Source organism: Talpa europaea (assembly GCF_964194135.1).
Source record: "Talpa europaea genome assembly, chromosome: 2".
NCBI lineage: Eukaryota > Metazoa > Chordata > Mammalia > Eulipotyphla > Talpidae > Talpa > Talpa europaea.
In genome coordinates this window covers 116,811,588-116,838,201 of record NC_140068.1, presented here as the reverse complement: position 1 = coordinate 116,838,201, position 26,614 = coordinate 116,811,588, and the positions used below count along the sequence as shown (strand labels likewise).

Below are 26,614 nucleotides of genomic sequence, written 5' to 3'. Positions count from 1 at the left end.
CATTGTGTGGCTTTATGATCCCCTGCTTTAAACCTTCACACCTGTGAGAATGGCCCATATCCAAAAGACCAGAAACTCAAGTGCTGGCAAGGATGTGGAAAAAGGGGACAGTCCTGCACAGTTTTTGGATAAAGACTGAGCCAGCCCTTCTGGAAACAGTACTGAGGTTTCTTAAAGAGTAAATGTGGTTCTGCCATTGGACCCAGAAATTCTACACTGAGGATCTCCTCACAGAGGATACTCTCCGGTAAAGGGACCTGCACTCCCGTCACCACTGAAGCACTATTTACAGTAACCAAGCTATGGAAACAACCTAAATGCCCCAGACAGGTGGGAAATTAAGAAGCAGCTGGGATTACACGTGTACATATATGTACATATACAGGTGACCCCAAAGGAGATGAACGTTGGGGTTGGGGGAGGGAGCTGTCAAGGGTGAAGATGCCACCACATCCTAGCAGGGGCCACGGTGGGGGGAGTGGTCCTGCCCAGCTCTTTACACCTCAAGGCAACCATGAGATATTTCTAAACCTCCTCCTCTTCTTCAGGGCCAATGCTTTTTCAGTCCTGCTCAGAAGCTGCTTCTGCATGGAACTGTATTTACTGAGGTGTTGTTTTGACACTCTCTACTCTGTGTGCAATTTGAATTAATTTATTCTGGGGCTTGATGTTAATTGACTTCCCATCATCTTATGTTGTGTATCCTGTCATTCCTGTTACACACACGCGCAAACACACACACACTCCCCTCTCCTTGGGAACCAGACCCTCATTTAGCACTGGCGTTACTCTGACCCTCTGTCTCTGGTCCCCTCAAAGCCGCCCTCTCTGCAGTGTCTCTACTCAGCGGGGTCTGAGCAGCTCCAGGAGTCCCTGCACCTCTTGCCTCTGACCTTATGGGAAACCAGCCCCTCAGCCTGCATGACAGTGAGGAGGCGAAGGCAAAGTCCTGAGGTCAGTGACTGATGGAGGAGACAATTTACTTTTTTTTCTTTTTACCTTCATTGTATTATTCACCTGAGGTTAGCATTGGTTTACAATACTGCATGTGTTCAGAGGCAAGGGTCACACCTCTTCAGATGTTTGTTACCACATCACACCCACCCTAAGGGCACGCACAGTCTTAACCATAGTCCATTGGGCCCTCTTCCGACTGTTTCCTACTCTTACCCCCAGCCCATGGCTTCCATTCTGCAGTCATATATATAGAGAGTATGTTTTGGTTTAGTTTCATCTGTCCCTGCTTTGTTTCTTTATATTCCAAATATGAAATCATCCAGTATTTAACTTTCCCCTTCAAACTTATTTCACTTAGCACAATCCCATACACAACTATCCATGTTGTTGCAAATACAATATTTCATCTTTTTCACAGGCGAGTAGTATTCCATTGTGTATATAGCTTGTATTCTTTATCCCCTCATCTGCCATTGGGCACTTAGGTTGTCTTCATCGCTTGGTTATAGTAGACAGTGTTGCAGTGACCAGAGGAGGCGCATATTCCTTGGAATTAGTGTTTTTACCTTCTTTGGATAAATACTACGGAATGGGATGCTTGACCATGTGACAGGTCTATTTTGAGGAAACTTCATTTTAATTTTTTTTTATATAGGGGCAGGACCAATGTGCTATCCATAGAAAACAGAGGTTCCAGGTTACTGCCCCGCCCATGGAAAGGTGGAGCTGATCAGGGATGAGAAGCTAAGGAAGAGGAAGAAGACGTGGAGTAAGACGAGGAAAGGAGGCTGGAGGAGGTGCATGAAGAAGAGAGACATGTGAAGAAGAAACCACACTTGCTTCTCACTTGGACTTGTTCCAGGGAGTTGGGGACATGGAAAGAGACAAGTGAAAGAGGCAAAAATGTGAGTGAGAGACCCATGGGGAAGCTGACAATGGCTGCTGTTATCTTGATGTGGATTTTGATTTTGTTCTTTTCCTTCCAGACTTGCCTGGCCCCTCCTGCCCCTGTCCCATGGGTCTCTACCAGTGGGTGCCTTAACCTTGTGGCAGGCTTTTGGGCCCCAGTGTGCCTACTTTGGGCCAAGCCTGTTTCTCTGGGCATTTACCATTGAGGAAACGGGTAACATTGGGTGCTTCACTTGGTTAACTATTCTAATTATATTCTTTCTCTTCTCTCGCTCTATTGCACACTGATTCTCTATTTTATACTAATTGCATTAAAGTTCTTTTCTGTTGAAGGTCTTATACTTTAGAGTATGTTTTGTTTTTATGCAGCTGATGGCAGATCCCTTGTAGAGTGTACAGTTTTTAGGGTCCAGGGAACCCCTCATTCTGCCCACTAACAGGACCAGACATCATTCCCACCATGTGCCAGAGTTCCTTTTCCTCCACACCCTTCAGTGGGTCATTCTCACAGTGTGAGGTGGTAACTCATTATGATTTCAATTGGCATTTTCCTGACAGCACATGGCAAACATTTATCCATCTACCTATTGGCCACATGTGTGTCTTCTTTAGAAAAAGTACCTATTTAGCTCCTCTGCCCCTGTTTTGAGTTGTTTTCTTGTTTTGGAGTTCTTTGTAGATTTTGGAGATTAACTCCTTGTTGGATTGATGATGTGCAAATAGTTTCTCTGATTTGATATTGTCTTATCATTTTAATGATAGTTTCCTTCACTATGTAGAAGCTTTTTAGTCTGATGTGATTCCATTGGTTTCTTTTTGCTTTTGCTTCCTTGGAGCACAGAAGACACTATGGGCAGTGAAAATACTCTGCATGATATTCTCATGGTGGACACAGGTCATTATACATTTGTCCAACACCCCGAGAATGGACAACACCAGAGTGAACCCTGAGAGAAACCATGACTTTGTGACTGTGACATGCAGGTCCATCACATGTAATCCACGTGTCAGTCTGGTCTTAACACATGATTTGGACATGATGTGTGAACAGTTTTATAAATCGAGGAATAAAGTGTAATTTACTTTAGAAAGCATATTTCATGCTCATACAAGGACATTTAAATAACACTCAAGGATACGCATAAGTCATTCCACTCCACCCCCAAGACCCCAGGCAGCCAGTGTCTGCTCAAAAACAGTTAGCAATTTATCTTTTCTCATATATATATATATATATATATATATATATATATATATCCATGCTCCTGTCTGGGCAATAGTGTTTATTTTCCCAACAGTAAAGGAGTTCAGGTCACAGAGTGGGGAGAAACATTTGCAAATCACGAATCTGATAAAGGATGGTATCTACAAATAATGCCTAAAAATGATCAGAAAGAAATAACCCAATTTTAATAAGGACAAAATAGTGTAATAAATGAATGGCAACTCATCTGTAAAAATGTACAAAATTTCCTTACAAACAGCAACTTTAGTCATAGAAAAGTAAAAATATGATCAAATGCTCAATATCACAGTTAAGAACAACAGTGACACCATCATCCTTCTGTCCAGGGTGTGCACAACAGGAGACTCAACAGGTTCATTGTAAAAGATCCTTAGGGGCTGAGAGATACATCAGAGCCCTGGGCACTGCTGCTGCCTGGTTGAGAACAAAACAGAACCTGGTCAGAAATGAGACCATAGGAGGGAGTGATGATGGTGACTCTCCCATGGAGTCCATTTACACTGTCCCCAGGTGCTCAGGGATCAAACCACACTTACCTGCAGCCTGAGTGTAGCTTCCTCCTTTTCCTCCTGTGTGAAGAAACATCATGTGAGACTAGGGTGTGGTCAGGTCAGGAGACCTAAAGGAATCTTTTAATCCTGCAGAACAGGGAAGTTTCCAGAACAGTGAGTAAAGACCCAGGTCAGGACTGGGAAAAATGAAGAAAGGAGGTGAGGGGGACCAAATACCCTCTCGGTACCACACATATGTGTGGATCGTACTTCCCATTAACCAGGTAGGGCAAGTTCTCCCTGGAACTTGAAAGCCCCCAGTCCCTTCCCTACCTGAGCGTTTCTTCCTCCACATCACAGCTGCAGCCACCGCAGTTCCAGTGAGCACAGCTCCAAGGAGAACCAGGCCAGCAAAGATGCCCGTGGTAGGGATGGAGGACTGAGGAGGCACTGGAAGGTAAGGGAAGATTATACCCTGAGCCCCAGACCTTATCCTGGCCCTCTGAAGGGCTCCAGAAGTGCCCTGATGGCCCTGAGAACAGCCTCTGTGCCCACATCCTCCTCCTTACCCCATCTCAGGACTTGGGGCTCCAGCAGGCCTTCATGCTGCACGTGACACGTGTATCTCTGCTCCTCTCCAGAAGGCACCACCACAGCCGCCCACTTCTGGAAGGTTCCATCTCCCCCAGGCCTGGTCTCCACCAGCTCCATCTCCTGGGTCAGGTCCTCCCCATCTCGCTGCCAGGTCAGGGTGATGTCCGCAGGGTAGAAGTCCAGGGCCCAGCACCTCAGGATGACCTCATGGTCACTGGAGGGGTGGTGGGTCATGTGTGTCTTTGGGGGATCTGAGGTGGTAAATCAGAAAACTCACCTTGTGTTTCCTCCATGGACACTGAAGAATCCTCATGAGAGCATCCTCACAATGGACAAGACAACTGGTGTGGCAGCAAGAAGCATAAAATGTAAAAAACAGGCTAATCTGGGGGAATCTATGAGATTCTCCTATTCCTTAGAAAGTTCTAGAATGAGGACGAAAACCCAGGGTACGATGAAGCAGAGGGAGTGGAACACAGACTTTTTATTCCTGACCTGGGTGGAAGGTGAATGACACAGAAAAGCAGGAATCACATAACTGGAAATGTTCTCAGACCAGAAACAAGACTGAGAGAGAAACTTGTGGTTCTCAAACAGGCCCCTGGTCAACAGGACCCGGTGACGTGGGATGTCAGGGACTGTCTGTCTTTCTCAGGAGAGACGGGATCCCTTCACTGTCCTTCAGGAGAAGCAGGAGTCTCTGGGAGTCTCTCTAGTGCAGAACATGAACCCCAGGGGAGTCCCCCTCTCGGGACTAGAGAGAGGACTCATTTCCCCCAGTGACTCCAGGCAGGGGGGGACCGGGAGGCCTCCAGGCCCCTCTTACCCGTGCGCTGCAGAGTCTCCTTCCCTTGCGCCAGGAATCTGAGCAGCCACCTCAGGCACCTGCCCTCCACAAAGTTCCTGATCTTCTCAGCCTCACCCCGGGCCTCCCACTGGCGCCGGGTGATCTGAGCGGCAGTGTCCACAGCGGTCCAGGAGCGCAGGTCCTCATTCAGGGCCAGGTAATCCGCGCCTTCGTAGGCGAACTGCACATACCCACTGAGGAGGCGCCCGTCGGGCCCCACGTCGCAGCCAAACATCTCCTGGAGGGTGTGAGACCCTGTCCCTGCCCCGTGTCACCTCTTGTCACCCCGCACGCATCCCCTCCCGCCGGGAATAAACTAAACAGAATGAAAAGGAGTGAAAGCCCCGTGGCTGTTTCCGGGCAGGATGCAGAGAAGCCTGGAGGGGGAGACCCTGAGCGACCCCCGTCCGTGGGGATGGGGGTGCTGTCCCGGCCCGGACCCGCGCCAGCTCACCGGTCTCGCTCTGGTTGTAGAGGCCGCGCAGGGCGTCCAGGTGCGCTCGGGACCACCGTGTGTTGTCCCTTTGGTGCCGCGTCTCCTTGTCCCAGTCCTCCTGCTCCTCCTGCACCGCCTGCCCCGCCCAGGGCGCCCGCGGCTCCGCGCTCTGGCCCAGAGAGTCGCTGTCGAACCGCCCGAACTGCGTGTCCTCCACGTAGCCCACGGCGATGTAGCGGGGCTCCCCGAGGCCGGGCCGGGCCAACGTGGTGTAGAAAAGCCTCAGGGAGTGGGGGCCTGGGGGCGGGAGGGGAGACCCGGGCTATTCTTTTCCCCTTCGGGGGCTCGAGTCCCAGGGGGCGCCCACGAGACAGAAAGTGGGTGAAAGAGGAGTGAGAGTGAAAAGCGGCTGCGGGACGAAAATGGCCGGGACTCGGGGGGCCAGAGGAGGCTGGGGTCTCGGGGGACGGAAAGGGGCCAGGACGGGGCGGGGCCGAGGTGGGGGGACAACTAGGGCGGCGGCGGGGTCGCGCCTTTCCCACGCCCGCCCGCGCCCTCGCTCCCGCCTCTGGGAGCGCCCTGTCCCCTCCCGACCCGCACTCACCCGCCCGGGTCTCCCTCGGGGCCGCGGCCACCGCGAGCAGGAGCAGGAGGGCTGCGCCCCCCATCCCCCAGGACGCGCCTCCACCCGGGCTGGGGAGACGGAGTCCCGGCGGGCGGGCGAGGGCTTTGGAACGGGAGCCGCGGGGCTGCTGATTGGCTGCTCCGGAGACCTCCAGGCAATGGGGAGTGAGCCCTGGGGTGAGTCACCAGTATCCAGGAAGTAGGACCCGCCCAGGCTGTGAGCCCAGAAGTGGAACCAAGGGGAGAGGGCAAACCCCCAGCAGTCACCTTCCAGCCCTGCACACTGCACTGGGGACTGAGACCCAGACAGCCACACCCCGAGACCTGGGACTTTGCCGCCCCCTCCTCTCCTGCTCCGAGACCTTTGCCACACCGTGTCCCTGAGTCCAGGCCCAGGGACTAGGTCCACAAGCCTCAAACATTTTTCTTTCAGAAACTCTGTACAGTCTCACAAATTATTACGGATCCCATGTATATATATTTTTTTTAGGTGGGTTATAGCTTTAAACATTTACTTTACTAGAATAAAACCTTTTTAAAAGATGTTATTGCTTCTTTACTTTAGAATATAAATAACCTGGGGCCTCCCTGGTGGCGCAAGGGGTTAAGCATCAGCACAATGAAGTGACCTGTAGCTGCAGAAGCACCAGTTCAATCCATGGCCAGGGAGCAACCCACATGGCACAGCAGACCTCCCCTGTCTCACCTGCTGCTCCCCTCAGCAATGTATTTCTGTAGTTCTTCCTGTTCTGCTCCCCACTCTGTCTTTGATGAATCCTCTCACCCGCCACACCTCTGGCCTGTACCCCAGTTCTTGTATGCATAAATAATTTTTTTAAAAAAGAATATTAATAACCTATGGTATGCTAATGATGGAGTTTTTGGAGTCAGTGGGTTTGGAGTGCGGGGTCCTGGGGTTCACTCTGGGAAAGGTTTCACCAGAGTTCCTGTTTCAGCAACACACGAAGAATTCCCCAGGTGAGTTTCTCCACAAGACATTAGTTATATTTAAAGAGCAGATTTATTAGACAAGGGACAGAAGAGTAAAGGACACTTGCATAGACACAAGCGGGCAGGAAGATCTGCCTCCCGAAAGGGGCAGGTTTGCTGAGAGAGGCCTGCATGGTTGCAGGCAGGTGGCCTTGAGGAGAGCTGCCTCCACTGAGGGAGGTCAATGAAGAGAAGTGCAGGCATGATGCAGGTCACAGGCAGGCAGGAGGCTGCTGCCCTGCAGAGAAGAAAGTTGGTGAAAAGATGCACCTGCATAGTCACAGGTGGGCAGAGGGATTGCTGCCCCCAGCCTGTGCAGAGACTGCACTGACATAGTCTTTTTCTGTTTGGAAGGGGTCACTCCTCATGAGCCTTCTGGTTAGTTGTTGATGTTGGACAACTATGCAGAATCTGAAAGGGACAGGAGAGTCTACAAAGGGCTCAATCTCCATATCTTTACCCTTGGGCCAGTGCTCTAGACAGCAGTCTGATACCTGCTTGGATTTTCTGCTTTGTAATCCAGGCTTTGGAGCCTAAGGATCTTGGTTTCTCTATCTGTGTCAATGGCTGTGTTAATCCCTTCTACCCCCTGCTCCTTGTGTGAGCCAGGTTTCTGGTCGTGGGCCATCTCCTTTCCAGTCTTTTTCCATTGCTCTCCTCCATCTTTCACTAACTTCACAACTTCCAGTACTACTTTTACTTTTGGGATTTGTGGTGAAAAATTAAGTGAAAAAAAATTTTTTTTAATAATTTGATTCCAGTGTAATGAATACTGAAGATCTTTATAACTTAGTAGAACAATATATTACTTTAAAAAAATCACACATAAGCACAAGACCCAACCAATATGCAAGAGAGTGATGAGAACATATATTATTGAGCAAATGAATATAATAAAGATTCCAGCAGAATTTCCAGTCTTGGTGCAATTGTAACAGGCTGCTGCCCAGGGAAAGGAGAAGTTCCAGGTTCCCTTATCCCACTCAAAGGAGGGTGGAGCTAAAGAGAAGACAAGAAGCTGCAGAGGAGACTGAGGAAGGAAAGAAGCAGGTGGAGCCATAAGGAGACCTGGAGGAGGCACATGGAACAGAGAGACACGTGAAGAAACTGCGCTTACCTTTTGGTGCTGAAACTGATGTTGGTGAGAGACCTGTGGGAAGGTGACAATGGCAGCTTTTATCTTGATTTTGAATTTGCTCTCTTTCTCCCAAGCTTGTCTGGTTATTTCTGATCCTTTTCTGTGGGTTCCCACTAAAAGATGCTTTAGATTTGTGGCAGGCTTTCGGGCCTTGCTCTGGCCCAAAAGACCATTCCTGTGGTCTTTTACCCACAAGGGGATTGGTAACATGGGTGCTTGATTTAGAAACTATATTCTTTGTCTTTTCTGTATTGTTTACTAATTGTATTTGAAAGGTCCATGCAGCAGGCCTGAATGCAGGAGCCAACCAGGAAGCCCACCTGGGGGGCAGGAATGTGGATACCTGCCTGGAGGACTCAGACAATGAGCCTCCCCCCTCCCCCTACCAGTCTCCTCTCAAACAAAGAACCTCTACCTGCCCTACAAACTTTTCCCACCATAGGAGCCCAACTACCCACCTGACCTCTCCTCACCCTATAAAACCCTGCTTCCCTCTAACTACGTGCGCGACTTCACTGACCCCCCCACCTTGGGTCTGTGAGATCCGCCTGGGGCGCAATAAACTTTCCCTCCCTTTGAGAAATGTAGCCTGGCTCTCCTCTCCTTTACTGCGCCGAACCTTTCAGTATTCAAGTTCCTTCCCATTACAGTCTTACATGTTTTGTGTGGATGCAGTGGATGGCAGAGCCTATTTAGAGCAGACAGGTTTGCAGGGCCTGGGGTGCTCCTCTCCTTGTCCTGTAACACAATGAACACTCCCATGCAGGCATAATTAACAAGTTTGCTTACTCACAGCTCTTTCCCTTTTAAGATGCATGGCCAGGGCCTCAGCACTCTTATCTACAAGGTTGGGCAGTCAGCCAGCTGGCCTGTCTCTTAAAGGGCATCCCCAAATGCCTGCATCTTCACCCCCTTGCCTGGCCCCCCTTGTCGGGGGACTTTGCAGCAAATGGTTGTGCCTGCTGAAAAACGATGCTATTGATGGAGGACAGGAATGAAAAAAATAAATAAATAAACTGCAAAAGGAAGCACCACAAGACCAGAAACATGGCTCTCACAAGAAGATGGAGGTAGAAGAGATTAGCATAACCATCAACACAGTTATGGAAACTAGGATCCTTAGGCACAGACTACACAGTTGTGAAAACTAAGATCTTCAGGCACCAATGCCTGGATTACATAACATCCAAGCAGGTATCAGAGCTCACATCCACAGGTAAAGACATGGAGATTGAGCCCATGGTGGAATCTGCTGTCCCTTTCAGATTCTGCTTAGTTATCCAAAATCAGCCACTAACCCTAAAGCTCACAAGGAGTGGCCCCTCCCAAACAGCAGAGGACTATATCAGTGCAGTCTCTGCACAGGCTCAGGGCAGCAAGCCCACTGCCCACCTGTGTCTATGCAGATGCCTCTTTTTACCAACCCTCTCCCTCCGCAGGACAGCAGTTTCCTGCCTGCCTGCCCGTGACCTGCACCATGCCTGGACTTCTCTGCACTGACCTCCTTCAGCAAAGGCCGCTCTCCTCAAGACTGCCCGCCTGCAACCACGCAGGCCTCTCTCAGCAAACCCGTCCCTTTCGGGGCAGCTCTTCCTGCCCACTTATGTCTATGCAAGTGTCTTCTACTCTTCTGTCCCTTTCCCTAATAAACCTATCTTTTAAATATAACTAGTGTCTTTGTCTCCTGGAGAAACTCGCTGGGGACCCCACCACGTGTCGCTGAAAGGGGAGCTCTGGTGAAACCTTTCCCAGAGTGACCTCAAAGACCCCGTACTCCAAACCCACAGACTCCACAAAAACCACGTCACTATCAATGTAACAGATATGGACACAGTTGTGTATAAAAGGAAACCTTGGTCTTTAAACTGGTGCTGTGCTCACTGGAGCTGTGGTGGCTGCAGCTGTGATGTGGAGGAAGAAGCACTCAAGTGGGGAAGGGAGTGGGGGATCTTGTCCACTGGGGGCCTCCATGTCCCAGGGAGAACTTGCCCTGCCTGGTTAATGGGAAGTACCATCCACACACATGTGTGTTGCCCAGAGGGCATTTGGTTCAGTCCCCCCTCACCTCCTTTCTTCATTTTTCCCAGTCCTGACCTGGGTCTTTAGGCACAGTATTCCAGGATTAGAAGATTCCTTAAAGACTGTGTGGGCTGACTCCTCCCTTGTCTCACATGATGATTCTTCCCACAGGAAGACAAGGAGGAGGGAAGCTACACTCAGGTTGCAGGTAAGTGTGGATCAGGGGTTTGATCCCTGAGGCCCTGGGGATAGTGTTGATGAAGCCATTCAGTTTCCATTCATGATGGTGATTTTCATGTCTTCAAATCTTAAGGCCACTTATTAATGGCTCAGCTCACCATGCAGACGTTCACCTCTTTGACTTCAACTGTGGACAATAATTTACATTGTGGGGTAGAATTGGAGGAGCATTCTTCCTTTGAAGGAAGAGACCACAGTTATGTGAAGAAGGTGACAGAAGAAAAGCACGGCAGCGAGCAGGAAATGGTTGTAAAAATGAGAAATTAGGGCATTGCTGGTGGTGCAGGCAGTTGAGCACAGTGCTGTGAAGCTGTCCGCAGCCTCTGCAGTGGCACGGCAGACCTCTCCTGTCTTGCCCGCTGCTCCCCTCAGCAGTGTATTTCAGTCAGTCTGCCTGTTCTGTTCCCCACTCTGTCCCTGGTGAATCCTCTCACCCTCCTGCACATCTGGCCTGCACCCCAGTTCTTGTATAAATAAATCTTTTTAAAAAAAAAGGAGAGAGAGAGAGAAATGACTCAATGCTGACTTTACAAAGACTGAGCACATTATTTTTTTTTGGTATGTCATGGCGCGTTCTGTCCTTGTTGTCTTCCATGGATTTTATGGTTTCTGGTCTTAAGTCCCAGCCTATTATCTATTTTGAGTTGATTTTTGTGTGAGGTGGGAGACAGTGGTCTAGTTTCATTCTTTTGCACGTGGCTGTCCAGTGTCCCCAGCACCGTTTATCGAAGAGCCTTTCCTTGTGAACCCCTCATCTTAACCTTGTCTACATAAACTTCACTGGATGGCACGTTGGAGAAAGGGGTTTACTTCTTCCCATCAGTAGTTGTATTTTAAAATTACAATTCATTTTATGTTCTCCATTGTCTTTCAGCAACCTTAGGTATTTACCTGCAACTATTTCAAAAGCTATTGAAACGATCGAAAGATTAGAGGCATATGTCCATTAAAGAGGAAAGTAAATGATGAACCCATCTGGATCAGGACCATTAATATCTGACAATGTTATAGGACAGGGAGAGGGGCAGCCCAAGCCCCGCAAACCTGCCTATTCTAAATGGGTTCTGCCATCCACCGCATCAACACAAAACATAGGAGACTTTAATGAAAAGGAACTGTAATAAAACTAGGAAACAATACAGGTAAGGCAAAGAATCTAGTTTCTAAATCAAGCACCCAAATTTACCCATCCCCTCGTGGGTAAAAGTCCATCCAAATGGGATTGGCCCAGAGCAAGGCCCCAAGGCCTGCCACAAGTCTAAAGCATCTTCCAGTGGGGACCCACAGAAAAGGGTCACAAACAACCCGACAAGCCCGGAAGGAAAAGAGCAAAATCAACATCAAGATAAAAGCTGCCATTGTCACCTCCCCACGGGTCTCACCCACATCTGTGTCACCCAGTCCACGACCAAAAGACAAGCGCAGTTTCTTCACGTGTCTCTAGGCTCCATGCGCCTCCTCCAGGTCTCCTGGCTCCATCCTGCTTCCTTCCTCAATCTCTTCTGCAGCTTCTCCTCTTCCTGCTCAGCTCCACCCTCCCTTGGGTGGGGCAGGGAACCTCCCCCTTTCCTGGGGACCACCCTGTTACAACAAGACAGAACAAGGAACAGTGTGGGCTGACAGAGCAGCAGGAACAGGCCCTGAAGGGCTGGGAGAGGCAGTGAGAGGGTGAGTGTCCTTCCTGCAGGGTGTCCAGGATCTCCTAGTGTTATCCAGGGACACCTGCCCTGTGCTCTGTACCCCCCTCTTTTCCCTCTCCACTTGGAACAAAAGGAAGCACTAATGGGGAGACCTGTGTCCTCCTGGGGCAGTTTTGAGTCCCAGTCACTTCCTGCTCCCCTCCCCATGAGGTGGGTGGATTTAGGGGCTGCACTGTGCTGAGAGCTGGGGTGGGGGTGGGGTACATCCTGGAGCTGCAGCCCCGCCCCCCAGGAAGTCTGGCTGGTCATCTACCCTGGGGAGAGGGGGCGGGGTCCTGGTAGTGCCAGAAAAGCATGGAGCTGATTCTCTATGACCTGAGCAAACCTGTAAAGAAAAGCCCTGGAGCCCTCAGTGGCTTTCTCAGGCTTTTATTGATCTTTTACATGCAGAGAGGCAACCAGGTACACAGCAGACAGGGGTGCTGGGGTGCCAGGAGCTGGCACTCTTTACTGGGCTTTCTGGCAGTTGTCCCTCTCCTGTGTTCTCTGCTTTTCTCAGCCAATATAAATACTGCAGCCCTGGCCCACAGAAGTAAACAAGCAACTGAATATAACAATGTAACAAAATGCAGGCTTCCATCAGGCATGGATGCTAATGGCAGGAGGGCAGAAAAACCTGACAATCATTTACCCTGCAGGGTGGGTAACTTTCAGTGTTTTGTTGGGAAACTGTTATCTCACTGTAACAGGATGGTCTCCAAGAAAGGAGGAGCTTCCAGGTTTCCTGCCCCACCCAAAAGGAGGGTGGAACTGAGCTGGGAGAGAAGAAGCTGCAGAGGAGACTGAGGAAGGAACGAAGCAGGATGGAGCCAGAGGAGACCTGGAGGAGGCACATGGAGCGGAGAGACATGTGAAGAAACTGCGCTTCCTTTTGGTCGTGGACTGGGTGACACAGATGTGGATGAGAGACCCGTGCGGAGGTGACAATGGCAGCTTATCCCTTTATTGTGATTTTGCTCTTTTCCTCCCATACTTGTCTGGTTGTTTCTGATCCTTTTCTGTGGGTCCCCACTGGAGGATGCTTTAGACTTGTGGCAGGCTTTGGGGCCTTGCTCGGAGCCAATCCCATTGGGGTAGACTTTTACCCACGAGGGGATGGATAACTTTGGGTGCTTGATTTATAAACTATATTCTTTGTCTTTTCTGTATTGTTCCCTAATTGTATTAAATTTACTTTTCATTAAAGTCTCATATGTTTTGTTTTGATGGGGCAGATGGCAGAACCTATTTAGAGCAGGCAGGTTTGCGGGGTCAGGGTGCCCGTCTCCCTGCCCTGTAACACCATGTTCCCTTCCCCTCTGGCGCTCCTCTGGTGTGTTCTTTCACACTCAGAGTGTGCTCTGCCTTTATGAGGCAGATGGCAGAAGCCATTTGGAGCATACAGATTTGGGTGTCCCAGGGTGTCCCTCATTCTGCCTAACTGATTGAGGGTGTTTTCTCTGATCAGGACTCGTTTTCCTTCTCTACTTCTCTGCCTCCACTGGATCCTCACCCAGAGACAGGAATCCGCCAGGAGGAGGACTAAGCCCTCAGTGGGGATCTGACCAGGTTCCTGCTGTTTGAGGCAGGACCTTGTCTTCCGCCCTGGCAGGTCAGTGCTGGGGAGGGACTGACCTTCAGGTGAACTAAAGAAGCAGACAGAGCAGAATAGAACAGGGGCCTGTGGGGGGGACCCCAACTCCTTGGGGACAATATTGTGTGTCCTGATGCTTCTCCATGACACCTGCTCACACTGAGGGGGACAGGACCACAAGCAGGCGCTGGCCTGTCCTTCATGGGGGGCCTGGGTCTGGGCCTCTGACCTGGGAAGTCACTGGGTGATGAGGAGGGTAGAGCAGTTTGCACCCGGGACCAGGTGCTGGGAATGGAGGGGTCCAGTGTTTTGAGCAGAGTGGGTCTGGTGTGTGGGTTCCACAGGGTGGGAAGGGAAGGGAGGATGTTTTTTCCAATGAACCTCTTAGTCTCTAGCAGCGCAGAGGCTCAGCAGCCCTGGGAGGAGCCAGGTCTGTCCTTGGTCTCAGGGCCTAAGGAGTCACCAGGAAGGGCCCTGCTCCTGTTGGTGGGGGTCCCTGGGCCCTTCTCCCCCCTGAGCCCAGAGTCCTGGCTGCCCTGCTCCTCTGTGTGGGCCTGGCTGCCTCTTGCCCTGTCTCTCCCCAGCCCTGAGGAGATGGCGCCTGCTCCTGTCCCAGCTCTGTTCTTTGCCTCCTCCCCTCCCTGCTGCTCCTCCTCCAGCTGCTCCCCGGGGTCCAAACATGAGTGTGATGACCAAAGGGCATGATGGCTCAGAGTAGGATCTCTATGAACCCATGCAGAAGTGTGAAGGAGTCCTCGAGCTCTCAGTGGCTCATCCCAAACCTGGCATTTATCCTAAAGACAGGCCTCCTAAGACATTCAGGCACCCTAGCTCAGAACGCCCCACCCACTGCCTTCTCAAAACAGCACCATGCCTTGAGAACATCTTATTGACAAGGTAAAGGAAGGCTAAGGCTTAGGGTCAGGCAAAACTTTATTCTTTGCTCCCTCTAAGGAGCCATGTGGAATGGGGGATGGTGAGAACCTGAGCTTTAAGGAAAACCCGGCGTTTGGGGATGACCTGACAGTTTGACTTATAAGTTATGGTTTCCAATAGAGAACATTGAACTTAAAATAGTGTTCATAAGTTTGTTTAATCGCCACTGGGTGGTAAAAACATCCATCGTGAGGTTGAAAAACGACGCCTCTGGTGTGTTTCAGTCCCTAAACTGATGTTTGCAGGAAGTTTGCCTTTTCTTTCTTCTGGATTGTAGAATCAAGTGCCAGGTATCAACTTTCATTCCATTTTTTTCCCAGTGGGAAATTTTCTTCAATTCTCAAGTCAGGATTTACTGATATTTGAAGCTGCTGTCACCTGATGATTTTGGAACTGATTTTCCCAACCTTCTTCATTCCAGTACACATTTCAAACTCCTTCATACTTAGAATCTTCACCCTGAAGATTTCCTCTGTGAGGGCTGTGATAACTGACTCTTTGAAATAGAAAGTTGCGGGCCTCCCTGGTGGTGCAGCGGGCGGAGCACTGCGCTGTGAAGCTGTCCCCAGCCTCTGCAGTGTGGGTTCGATTCCCGGCCGCCCAGGGAGAAACCCACGTGGCACGGCAGACCTCTCCTGCCTCTCCCGCTGCTCCCCTCAGCAGTGTCTTCTGTCTGTCTGCCTGTTCTGCTCCCCACTCTGTCTCTGGTGATTTCTTTCACCCTCCCAAGCCTCTGACTATACTCCAGTTCTTATATAAATAAATAAATCTTTAAAAAGAAATAGAAAGTTGCCTATATTTTCCAAAATTCAAATCCTAATTCATAAAAGGGCTTCAATCACTTCCCCCACCTCTCAAAAACACTGTCTCAATTCCTTCCCACTGCACGGTCTGGTTAGGAACTGAACCAAACTATATTAAGGACAATTATAAATGAAAGACTTGAAACAGTGGATCAGAGGGAGGGATAGTGACGGAAAGAAAATTCTGAATAAACGGCATCATTCCTCATAGGGCCCAAATCAGCCTTTGAAACACATAAGCCAATTTAATTCCTGTTGTTATCTCTCACAAGTGAGAATTTTGAGGCAATACCAAATGTCTGAGAGTTTAGGACATTTTTTTTTTCTTTTTCTCCAAGTGGGAGTTGGAGTTATGTGATTTCAGCAAGGTTGGAGGATGGTGTGTGAGGAGAGCAAGAGGTTCCACTGGAGCTCAGATTGAAGTCCAGCCCTTGCTACGCAACTAGTGGGCTCTGTTCATGCCTTGACACTTCTTTTGACAAGGTAAAACTTCTATTTACTTCTATAGGGAAGGGTTTGCTTTCTGGTTTCAGGAAAAAAGATTTTTATGTGTAGATGTCTAAAGTGAGAAATCCCACCTTGTCTCATTATTTGTGCTCCCATTTTTATTGTGTTTCTCTAATTATATTATGTAAATATCACACATTCATTGTGAACAACTCAAACCATTTATAAAATATGAAACTTCTGAAATATAAAAATGTAATAAAAAAATCTTGTCATCTTACCATAATAATAAACATTAATATTTTGGTGACATTTTTGCATGCATCACTTTACATATCTATGTGTTTTTAATAAACAGCATTTAGCATAAATGATAATTTTCCTGTGGATACCATTCTACACCCATCTCAGCAGCTTAATCCCCATCTCCATTTTCCCCAAGTAACACACATATCTTAGCCAGAAAAAAAACTTGAGATTTTGCATGCGAATAGTTTATTTGGGTTCATTACCATGGGAACAGGAAACATAAAGCAGGGAGTGGAAGAAAAGTTGATACCAGGGAGCTTTACTGACCTGGGTACTGCCATGGGCAACTGGGGTTCAATCTCCCTGACAAATAAGGTGCAACTGGACTAAGGTGGTGGAAGTTGATACCTGCATGAAACTGGTTACTATGAAACAATAAACTATAGCAGTAAAAAGGTGAACTGAAGGGATAGAAGACATGAGGACTGAGAAATGTCCAATACAGTCTACTCCTTACACCACTCAGATCTTTTCATGGGCTCTGTGGAGTCCAGTCAGTCACAGGGTCTTTGATGTGGTGGCCAGTGACAAGCTCTACAAAAGATCAGTTAATGGGCCAAGCCTCCACAGATGCATGTGGTCACAACACCATTATCAATGTGCTTTGTCTCTTTCCCACACAGCCATTCCAGATTCCCCTCCCCCTGGAGCAAACCTACATTCTTCATCCCTGCAGAGTGGGAGGCTGAGTCCCTCACCCCCATCAGGACATGGTTGCTGCATGGCCCGTTTGTATTTCTACTTGGCAAGAAGCCCCAGTTCTCCAGAGTTTCTACACGTGCTCCTTTCTTATTACATTGTGCAGCAGCAACCCTAGCTCCTCATAGTAATCAGGGTCAGTTTTTCTGAAAACAATAACAATAGAGTTCATTGTGGCTCACTGGCTCAAGGAATATAAATGCTTAGGCAGTAGATATAACATCAAATCTAGCAGAACCTTGCTGGTACAAATATGCCTCCCAACGTCCCACCTCACGTCCCTGGAGAGCCTCTAAACTAATAGGGTGAAGGTGTGGGGTGAGAAGTATAAATTCCTCCAGTGCATCATTAGGAGTAATGGTGAGAGTGGCTGATCCTTCTTCACCTCTTAGTTGCAGGATCCATGCTTTCTCGATATTGGAACACAGATTATATATTGGCCATTACTCAATGTGTATTACACATGTTGAAAGCTGCCTTCCACCATCTCAGAGTGTTTTGCCCAAGATAAAATGTTAAAAGTTTTTAATGTCTCTCCTCCTTCAATTATGCTGTCAACTTCCAAGTGACATGCTGTGTGGTAGAATCAGTGATTCCTGCAGACATGCTGCCAATGTCATACTTATTTCACCATAAAATGTGCCCCTTATCAGAGGCAATGTTATATAGGCTCTATGCTGGTGAATCAGGCAATCTGTTGGCTCTTAAAAGGAGATGCTGGCAGTCAGGGAAGGGAATCTTACATCCAGAATGGATGTCAATTCTTGAGAACACATCACTCTTCATAACAGGGTAAACTGAGTGAAGAAATCCACCTGTTACCATGTAGCTGTCTGGTCTACTTAAGTGATGTTATCACAGCAAGAGCTTGACTGTGATTTCTTTGACTGGAAATCTGGGCATTCGTGAGTGACAGTGACTGTGAATCTCCCATGATGAGAAGAAACTCATGCTACTGGACTCATGTATGATCAAATCGCCCTTGATCTCGATTTCTATGACTTTCAGGGACTGTTGAATAAGCCCTAGGGTAACCAACAAGAGAGGCTGAGTGTTATCCACACAAAGGGGACATGATCTGTGGTAGGTGCTCTCTGAGGTGAGAACTAACATGAGACACAAAGGTCTTAAACCCTGTGTCCACTCCCATGGACAAAAATGCCTCATTTCCTAACTTCCTTTGACGTTCATCTTCTCATCTTGCTCCTTCTCAGCACTGAATCATTCAGAAAGTCACAAACCACTGCCAGGAGTCTATTTTATAGCCATAATGGAGGGAGGTCAACATTGCCACCATTCAAATTAAGTCATCAGGGCACTGCCTGCAGCTCTTGCCACTCCTTGCTGTCTCATTAGGCACTCCTGGGTGAGGCTATTTAATGAAATTGTAGCCCTGGATATCCCATTACATCTCTAATCTTAATATCTTCCTCCTAAAGCATATGTTCTTATAAATGGATGTCCTAACATGGACTGATATAGACATTAATAATGATTTCTTGATTATACTTATGTAATGACCTATGGCTGATTTGATAGATATTGCTCATTTACAAAACCCTACTGTTTAACTAAAATTCAATATCCCCAATTTTTTTTTTCTTTCTGCATAGAAGAAGTAGAGTATAGAGGTCCCCTGGCTGAAAAAGGAGAAGTGACACTATGGAACAACAGGCCCAGGTCCACGGGCCTGCAGGCAGGCTTCGGTGCTTCACCTGGGGCACAGGGACGGCCGTGGCCCTGTGCTGGCGGGAACAGCAACAGCAGGCACTGAGGGCAAGGCGCTCTGTGGCCTGCCTGGTTGCAAGGTGGCTGCGGGCCGAGGGTGTGGCTTGGACCCTCAGGCTTTCCAAAGCCATCAGACAACCTGAGCCTTCCTGAAGGGACTCAGTTGCCACAATAAGGAGGAGGGGCCAGACCTCCTCTGCCCTGTGGTGGATCCGGTTCCAAAGCTCCCAAGGCGGCTGCCCTGCCCCAGCAGCACGCTCACATAGGGGGATGGGGGCTGCACCCCCAGCATGAATTTCGAAGGCTCCCTGACGGCCTGCTCCCTGACAGCGGCACAAGCGGCCTATCAGCTCAACACCCTGCGTGACCATCTGCCCTGCAGGTCCTCGAGCCTAGAGACTTCCACAGCCAGAGAACATCCACCTAGGTGGAAGGCCCGGGTAAGACAAGTCTCAGTGGCTGTCTTCAGTCGGAGGTACTTTGGGAACCTGGGGTTGGCTTGCCTGTATGAACTTAAGTGTGTGTGTGACCAATAAAGGAATAAAATTCTCTCTGAGAGCCAACTTCTGACTGAAGCTTATCTATCACCCTCGCGGCAGATGCCTTCTCTCAAACCTCGGTCCCTTGGAGCTTAGGCCAGATATGTGCCCTAAGCGCCTCATCTTTTACTGCAGCACTGCGTGGCCTCCATACCAATTGGACAATGGCTCCCACGGGCCGAGCATGGCGCTTTTGACTTCTTGATCCTTACAGACCTAAAGAGTTCTGTCACCGCAATGGAAAATGGTCAGAGATCCCTTAGGGCCAGGCTGGCTTTCTCTTGTGCTCCCGTGCCCCCCTCCAGCCCCTCCCTCCTGAAAACCTGCCACACTCTCCAAGTCTTGAGACTCCTCTCACTCTCCCCCTCTCTGGACCCTCTTCAACGTTTTCTGATCCTCTAAATTCTCAGTCTTCACCTCCTCCAGCTCCCCAATCGGGCCTCCCCTCTTTTTTTTCACCTCCTAGCCACCACACCCGTTCTGGGTGGTCCTCTTCTGGGTCCCCTCAGGGAAGTGGCGGGAGTGAAGGAGGAATTAGGGTCCATGGTCCTTCCTCTCTGTCTGGTCTCTCCCAGACTGAAAAGCTTCTTGGCTCTTTCACTAACAATCCCACCACCTACACCAAAGAGTTTCCTTGTCTTACCCAAGCCTGTGACCTTACTTGTCATGATTACATGTGATCCTCTCTTCCACCCTGACCTCTGACAAAAGGGAGCAGGTTTTTAGGTCTGCCCAAGACCATGCAGATCAGGTCCCTGTGACTGACACAACCATGGCCCCAGGCTCTGCAGCAGTTCCCAGCCCAGAGCTGGGGTGGGGCTCCCAGACTGACACAGGCAGGGCCCCCGGGGCAGGACTCACCAAGACCATTTTATTACCTGTCTCCTAGCTGGTCTCCAAGCAGCTGTGCACAAAAGTGTAAATTTTGCTAAGCTCAGGGAGATCACCCAGTCTGCCTCAGAAAACCCTGCTGCCTTCCTTAGCCGCCTGACGGAGGCTCTCCAGCGCCATACCAGGCTTGACCCTGACTCAAATGGAGGCTCAACAGTTCTGGCTACCCATTTTATATCTCAGTCAGCTCCTGACATTAATAGAAGCTTAAGAAGTTTGAGAGGACTCCCCTGATGGCGCAGATGGCAAAGCGCCGCGCTGTGAGTCTCTCCGAGGCCTCTGCAGTGCCGGTTCCATGCCGGCCGGCCAGCGAGGGTCCCACATGGCACAGCAGACCTCTCCTGCCTCGCCCGCTACTCCCTTCAGCAGTGTATTTCGTCAGTCTGCCTGATCTGTTCCCCACTCTGTCTCTGGTGAATCCTCTCACCCTCCCACATATCTGGCCTGGACCCCTGTTCTAGTGTAAATGAATAAATAAACCTTTTTTTTTTTTTTTTTAAAGAAGGCTGAGGACTGTCCTCAAACCCCTATCCAGGATCTGCTGAATATGGCCTTGACAGTTTTTAAAAACCGGAAGGAACAGGACAGGGCAGAGAGGGAACCCCGTAGTCTCCAGAAGGCTGGGCTTCAAGCTCAGGCCCTGGTAGGGCCTTGAGACCACCAGGCCATGTTCCTTCAACCACCGCAGTGCCTGCCGCCCGACAGAGGACAACAACGGGCCCCATGGCGCCCAACCCACCACCGCTGGGAGCCTGCTTCAAATGTGGTCGAGAAAGCCACTGGTCCAGACAATGCCCCAACACCTGCCAGGACCATGCCCCATCTGCAACGTCCAGGGTCACTGGAAAAGTGACTGTCCCTCCATGCCTGGCTGCGGTGGACCAGTCCTTCCAGCCCCTGCAACTCTTGCCACCGGCGGTCTTCGGTTTGGCAGCTGAGGACTGAAGAGGCCTGGACTCATCGACCCCGATAAACTTCAAGGAGCCCAGGGTAACAGTCAAGGTAGCAGGTAAGTCCAACTCCTTTCTGGGCTCTCCTTTAATATGTTGCTGGCCTCCTTCTCTGCAGACCTTCTCTGCCACAATCTCAGCAACTCACTGCACAACTCCTCACCTTCCTGGGCTCAGTAGGGGACTCATCACTGTGGTCCTCGACCGTGTGCACAGTTGCAAGAGACTTCAGGCTCTGGAAACAACCACCTTGGTGGCCTCCACTGGTGGCGCAGTGGTTGAGTGTTGGGCTGCGAAGCTGCTTGCAGCCTCTACTGCCCGCAGCCTCTGCAGCGCTGGTTCAATCCCTGGCCACAGGTGAGGGTCCCACATGGCGCGACAGTCCTCTCCTGCTGCCCACTGGTCCCCTCAGCAATGTACTTCGGTCCTTCTGCCTGTTCTGCTCCCTGCTCTGGCTCTGGTGAATTTTCTCACCCTCCCGCGCTTCTGACTGTACCCAGTGCTTGTATAAATAAAATTAAAAAAAAAAAAAGTTCTGTTCGCAGAACTTCTAACCTCCTGGACCCCCCTGTGCAGAGTAAGCAGGTGTTCTAGGAGACTCTGGCTCCCTTTAGGGCGGCAGGTGCCAGCACACCCGCAGAAGATCTTACACTACTTCAAAGGAAACCTGCACCCCCCTGATCACTGCAGCACTTTTTACAGTAGCCGAACTGTAGAAGGGATGGTACATAGATAATAGGATACTACTCATCAAGAAACATAAACTCATGCCATCTGGGGCAACATGGATGGAGCTAATTGAAATAAGCCCAAAGGAGAAAGACAAATATATCACTTAGATATATGGATATAGAAAAATTAAACAAAGGGCTAGTTTAAGCTATCCCGTGAGTCTCCCAGGTGGTGCCTGACTACTGGCTCGGCTGCAGACCAGCCCAGACTTTCTGGCCTGGCAGCTGGATGGTGGACTGACCCTCTGTAGTTTGGCATCAAACTCATTTGATGACAAAGCCTGACTCCAGCTGACTGAATCCCCCATTGTGTCTTGTTTTACCTGCACCAACTACTGTTCCCCAGCCTCTGCTGTTTGCAGAGTCTGAGATGGATCTTGTACTTGATGCTGCATGTAATTTTTTGTTTGTTTGTTTTTAAGATTCATTTTTTATTTATTTATGCATACAAGAACTGGGGTATAGGCCAGAGGGGCAGAGGGTGAGAGGATTCACCAGACACAGAGTAGGGAGCGGAATAGGCCGATCCACTGAAATCCACTGCTGAGGGGAGGGGTGGGTGAGACAGGAGAGGTCTGCTGCCCCATGAGGGTTGCTCCCTGGCCAGGGATCAAACTCAGATCTAAGCAGTGATAGCATTCAGGCTTAAACCTTATGCCACCAGGGAGGCCCTGTTTTTATATTTTTTTATATCTTTTGATATTATTTAAAATAATAGAAGCACTCCTACTGCTCTACTTTCATAATAAACATGCTCCTTCCTCCCTGCCTTTGGCTCAGGTCGGGTTTACACGTGTCTTTGTCACCTTTACTCAGTGTCCATCTCTCATGACAGAGCAAGCTCTATGTCTCCAGGGTCCTCTCTCTGCTCCCCATTGTGTCTGCAGGGGAGGCAGCTTGGGGAGGCAGGAGCCAGCCAGGGAGAGGGATGCTGGGAAGTGAAGAGGAGGCAAAGGCAGAGAACACTAGGGAGATGCTTCCCGGTTCACTGAGAAAAGCATTTCTCAAAGTGTGATTGTGGAATCCTTGAAGTTACCCAGAGCCTGTCACAGGAGCCACGAGGTCAAAACTATTTTCAAAATGTCACTTAGATACATACCACTGACTTTTTCACTATTTTGCCATCTGCTGAGGTAAAACTTACTAAAAATGGATCTTATATTACTAACTGCAGTTATTCTTCACAAGTACTTACCTCAGAAACACAACTCCAAGCCAGTTTCATTTCAAAGTGTCTTGGTTGAAGCATTAAAAATTATCTTCATTATTCTATCATCCTCAAATCCACATTTTACAGCACCTGATGCGATGACACGCAAGTGCACACACAACACTCCTGCTGCGTTCCCAGCTATTATGTGCCAAGAAACATATTTGCATGAGATGAATTAGACTATTTTTCTTTTTTTTGTAGGCAATACCATCTTCACATGAAGGAATGAATGACAAAATCTGTGGCTATTTGATTTGGTTAATTAGCAGACATTGTCCTGAACTTGAGTGTGTGCTCCTTTAAGAAAATCAACTGACAAGGGCCTCCCCTGGTGGCATAGCAGTTGAGGGTTGGGCTGTGATCCTGGCCACTGGTGAGGGTCCCACATGGCAAGCAGACCTCTCTTGCTGCCCAGTGCTCTCCTCAGCAGTGTATTTCCTTGTTCTGCCTGTTCTGCTCCCCACTCTGGCCCTGGTGAATTCTCTCACCTTTCAGCTCTCTGACTGTACCCAGTTCTTGTGTAAATAAATAAATAAATCTTTAAAAAAAAAAAAAGAAAATCAACTGGCAATTGATAACTGAGAGTAACTTCACCTTGACCAAATATAAGTGCTCAGAAAAAAACAGAATCATGAAAATTGTGTCCTATCACTTGCCAACTTCCAGTACTACTTTTACTTTTTGGATTTGTAGTGAAAAATAATTTTTTCATAGACTTCAACCAGAACCACAGTTAAATGCAGAAGGAAGCATGAAATTCCTACTGTCTTCTAATGAGACAGACAAGATAAACAACGAGACAGACAAGAAGACAACTGCAAACATAAAACACGTGAAAGATCCACTCTTCTCATTGCCCTGATTATTTTCAGAAATAAGTTATTTTTCTTAAGAACACTTTCTATTAACATGCATTGGATTATTACTATTATTCTAAATAAACAGCTACATGATCAAACTCAGCTTTATTCCCAGTGTGGTAAGTATGGGGAGCGATACCTCCTAAACAAGATTATACTTGGCGTCCTCCCTAATTTGTAAGACTGGACACAGATCCGGGAAGGAAGACTGAGAATCGCAGACCCAGTGCCTGGGTCATGGAGACAGGGTGAGGAAGCTTTGGGTGAGGAGAGGAGGGGCCAGAGCAAAGCCCCAGGGCCCTAGTCTGGTTCTCATAGTTCCAGGCCCCAGGGCTGTGTCTAGGGCAGGAAGGTTACTGTTGGGGACACCCCACTGCCCCCTTAGCCTCCCTTCTGTCTCCACCACCTGTGCTGGGCCCTGGACACTTGTGACTCCTCCCCAGTTCTCAGTCCCCAGTGCCTGGAGGTTCCCAGAGAACCAGTCAGCATCACTGCCTGCCCAGGTAAGTCTCCACCCACCAGCCTAGGGTCAGAAGCTCCCCAGACCCCAGCAGTGCTGGGCATGGGGCCCCCAACCTCCTCCTGCTGCTTCTCTCCAGGGCTCTGGCCCAGACAGACACCTGGGCTGGTGAGTGCAGGGTGGAGGGAAAAGGCTTCTGCAGAGGAAGCTGCTGCCTTAGGCCCCTCTGTCACCCCCGTGGCGCCCCTCAGTCCTGGTCCCTTTCTGTCCCCCCACCTGCCTCCTCCTTTTGTCCCGAGTCTTGCCCCTTCTGGACCCGCTGCCCATGTTCAGTCTCTGGAGCTCCCTCCCTCCTGGACACTTTCTCCCCTGCCCCATCTCCCGGGGACTCAGGACCCGCCCCGGGAGGAGGGTCCGCCCGGCTTCACCCCTCCCCGCCCCCAGGCTCCCCCTCTCTGAGGGTGTTAGAAATGGTGATGTCCCGCCCGGCCTCGGGGAGCCCCGGTGCATCGCGGGGGGCTACGTGGACGACACGCAGTTCGGGGGTTCGACGGCGACTCCCCGGGCCAGAGCGCGGAGCCGCGGGCCCCTGGGCGGGCGGGCGGGCGGGAGGGTCGGGCGAGGAGACGCGGCTCCGCAGACACTCGGCGCGGAGGCTCCAAGCGCTCCTGGAGGCCCCGCGCGGCCGCCGCAGCCAGAGCCGGGCCGGGGAGCAGCGCGGGCCGGGGCGGGTCACCGCTCCCGCCCCACCCCCCGCCCCGAGTCTCGGGGCCCCGTGACCCCCGAGGCCGTGGCCCCTGCCAGGCCCCTTGACCAGGGAGGAGCCCGGCGGGACTTTCACCCTTTAGTTTTTTTTTTTTTTTGTTTTTTGTTTTTGTTTTTTTGTTTGTTTTTTAACCAAAGAGTAATGTGTTTATTTCACTTGAATTCTTAAAAATACTTTTTTTTTGTCAGTTGTCACATAAAATGTCCTAATGTAAAAAATTTCATTGAAAAAGGAAAGCATGAAAAAACAGACCCAAAATGTTAAGATTTTACTTACAAAGCTTCTTCGTTGTACAGAAAGTAAAAACGCTGTTCCAACTTGGGCATAACCGGTGGTCACAGATGGGGATTCACCCACCACGGCTGTCCCCGCTGCAGCAAGTCTCACATGACAACCTAACACGCTTACAGTTTTGTTGGGGTGAAGTCCCCAGGCTCGGTGGTGGATTTCCAAGAGGGACTCAATGGGGGGCGGAAAGTCACAGGAACTGTTCCTTGGCTCTCTGGGTGGGGGGTGCCCTGGGGTTTGTGTCACAGCCGCCTTTTTAAAAAAAAAAAAAAAAAAATCTACCAAATCCTTCTGCGCAGTCCAACCAATACCGAACAGTTCGCTCTTTTTTAAAAAGTTTATTTGGGTTTTAATCATCTTGTCCTTCATCATCTGTTTCCCGCTTCCTTTTTTCTGCTTTTCCGCTCTCTTCCTCCTCCTCCTCCTCATCCTCATCTCGTCATCTTCATCTTCATCAGCTCCTCCATCCTGCCCAAAATCTCCTTCCTCCCACTGACTTCGTCCTCGTCTTTGTCCCCTTCTACATCTTCATCCTCGTCCTCGTCCTCCTCACACTCTTGCTCCTCACCATCCCGTCTTCCCATCCTGGGCATCTCCCCCTTCTCCGTCCCCCTCCTCCTCCTCACACCACGCGCCGCAGCATCTGGGCCGGGGCTTCTCCCCTCGGGTCACAGCCGCCCAGACAGGCCAGCCGAGGGGAAGCGTGGACACGCCCTCTGGGGGTCATTCGGGTCAGCGACCCACAGTCACACAGGCCCAGGCGCTTCAGACCCGCCAGCCTTTTCAACGGCTCCGAGGTGCTGGTGTCCTTCAGTTTATTTCCACTTAAGTTAAGATGTCTGAGATCTGGAGGTTTTTCTGCTAACATGTCCAGAACGCCAGATTCTATTGTCACTGAGCTCAAGCCTTTTCAATTTAGGGAGTTTGGGGAGATTTGAGACTGAAATCCCGCCTGCACTTATCAAACTGAGGAACTCTAAGTCCACACATTCACCTGTCAGGCCCTCAATGTTCCGTCCTGTGCTTTGCAGTTGTCCAGGACAAGCGGCCGGGCCCGGTTCCTCGGCTCCGGGTGGATCCTCTTCTTCGTTTCCACGATTCCCTCTTCCCCCCTCTTCAAACTTCACTGTCCGCGGCAGAGGCGGAGCGGGGAGAGGCTCCCGCCCGCGCGGCGAGGGCCTCAGGAGGGGTCTGCGCGCGGCAGCGGCCGGCGGCGCGATCCGGCGAGCG

The 26,614-nt window shown here is 49.9% G+C and overlaps 1 protein-coding gene and 1 pseudogene across 2 annotated transcripts in view; one reads left to right on the top strand and one right to left on the bottom strand.

Annotated features, from left to right (window-relative positions):
* Positions 1–26,614, top strand: part of LOC311188281 (HLA class I histocompatibility antigen, alpha chain G-like) — a 678,711-nt pseudogene that overhangs the window by 270,424 nt on the left and 381,673 nt on the right. The window lies entirely within an intron of this gene.
* Positions 3,483–25,968, bottom strand: LOC311167652 (class I histocompatibility antigen, Gogo-OKO alpha chain-like; the record flags this gene model as incomplete). Its single annotated transcript, XM_084228717.1, has 7 exons — positions 3,483–3,526; positions 3,649–3,681; positions 3,937–4,053; positions 4,173–4,448; positions 5,024–5,299; positions 5,499–5,777; positions 25,878–25,968. 7 exons carry the CDS (start codon positions 25,966–25,968, stop codon positions 3,483–3,485), a joined length of 1,116 nt encoding a protein of 371 aa, XP_084084843.1.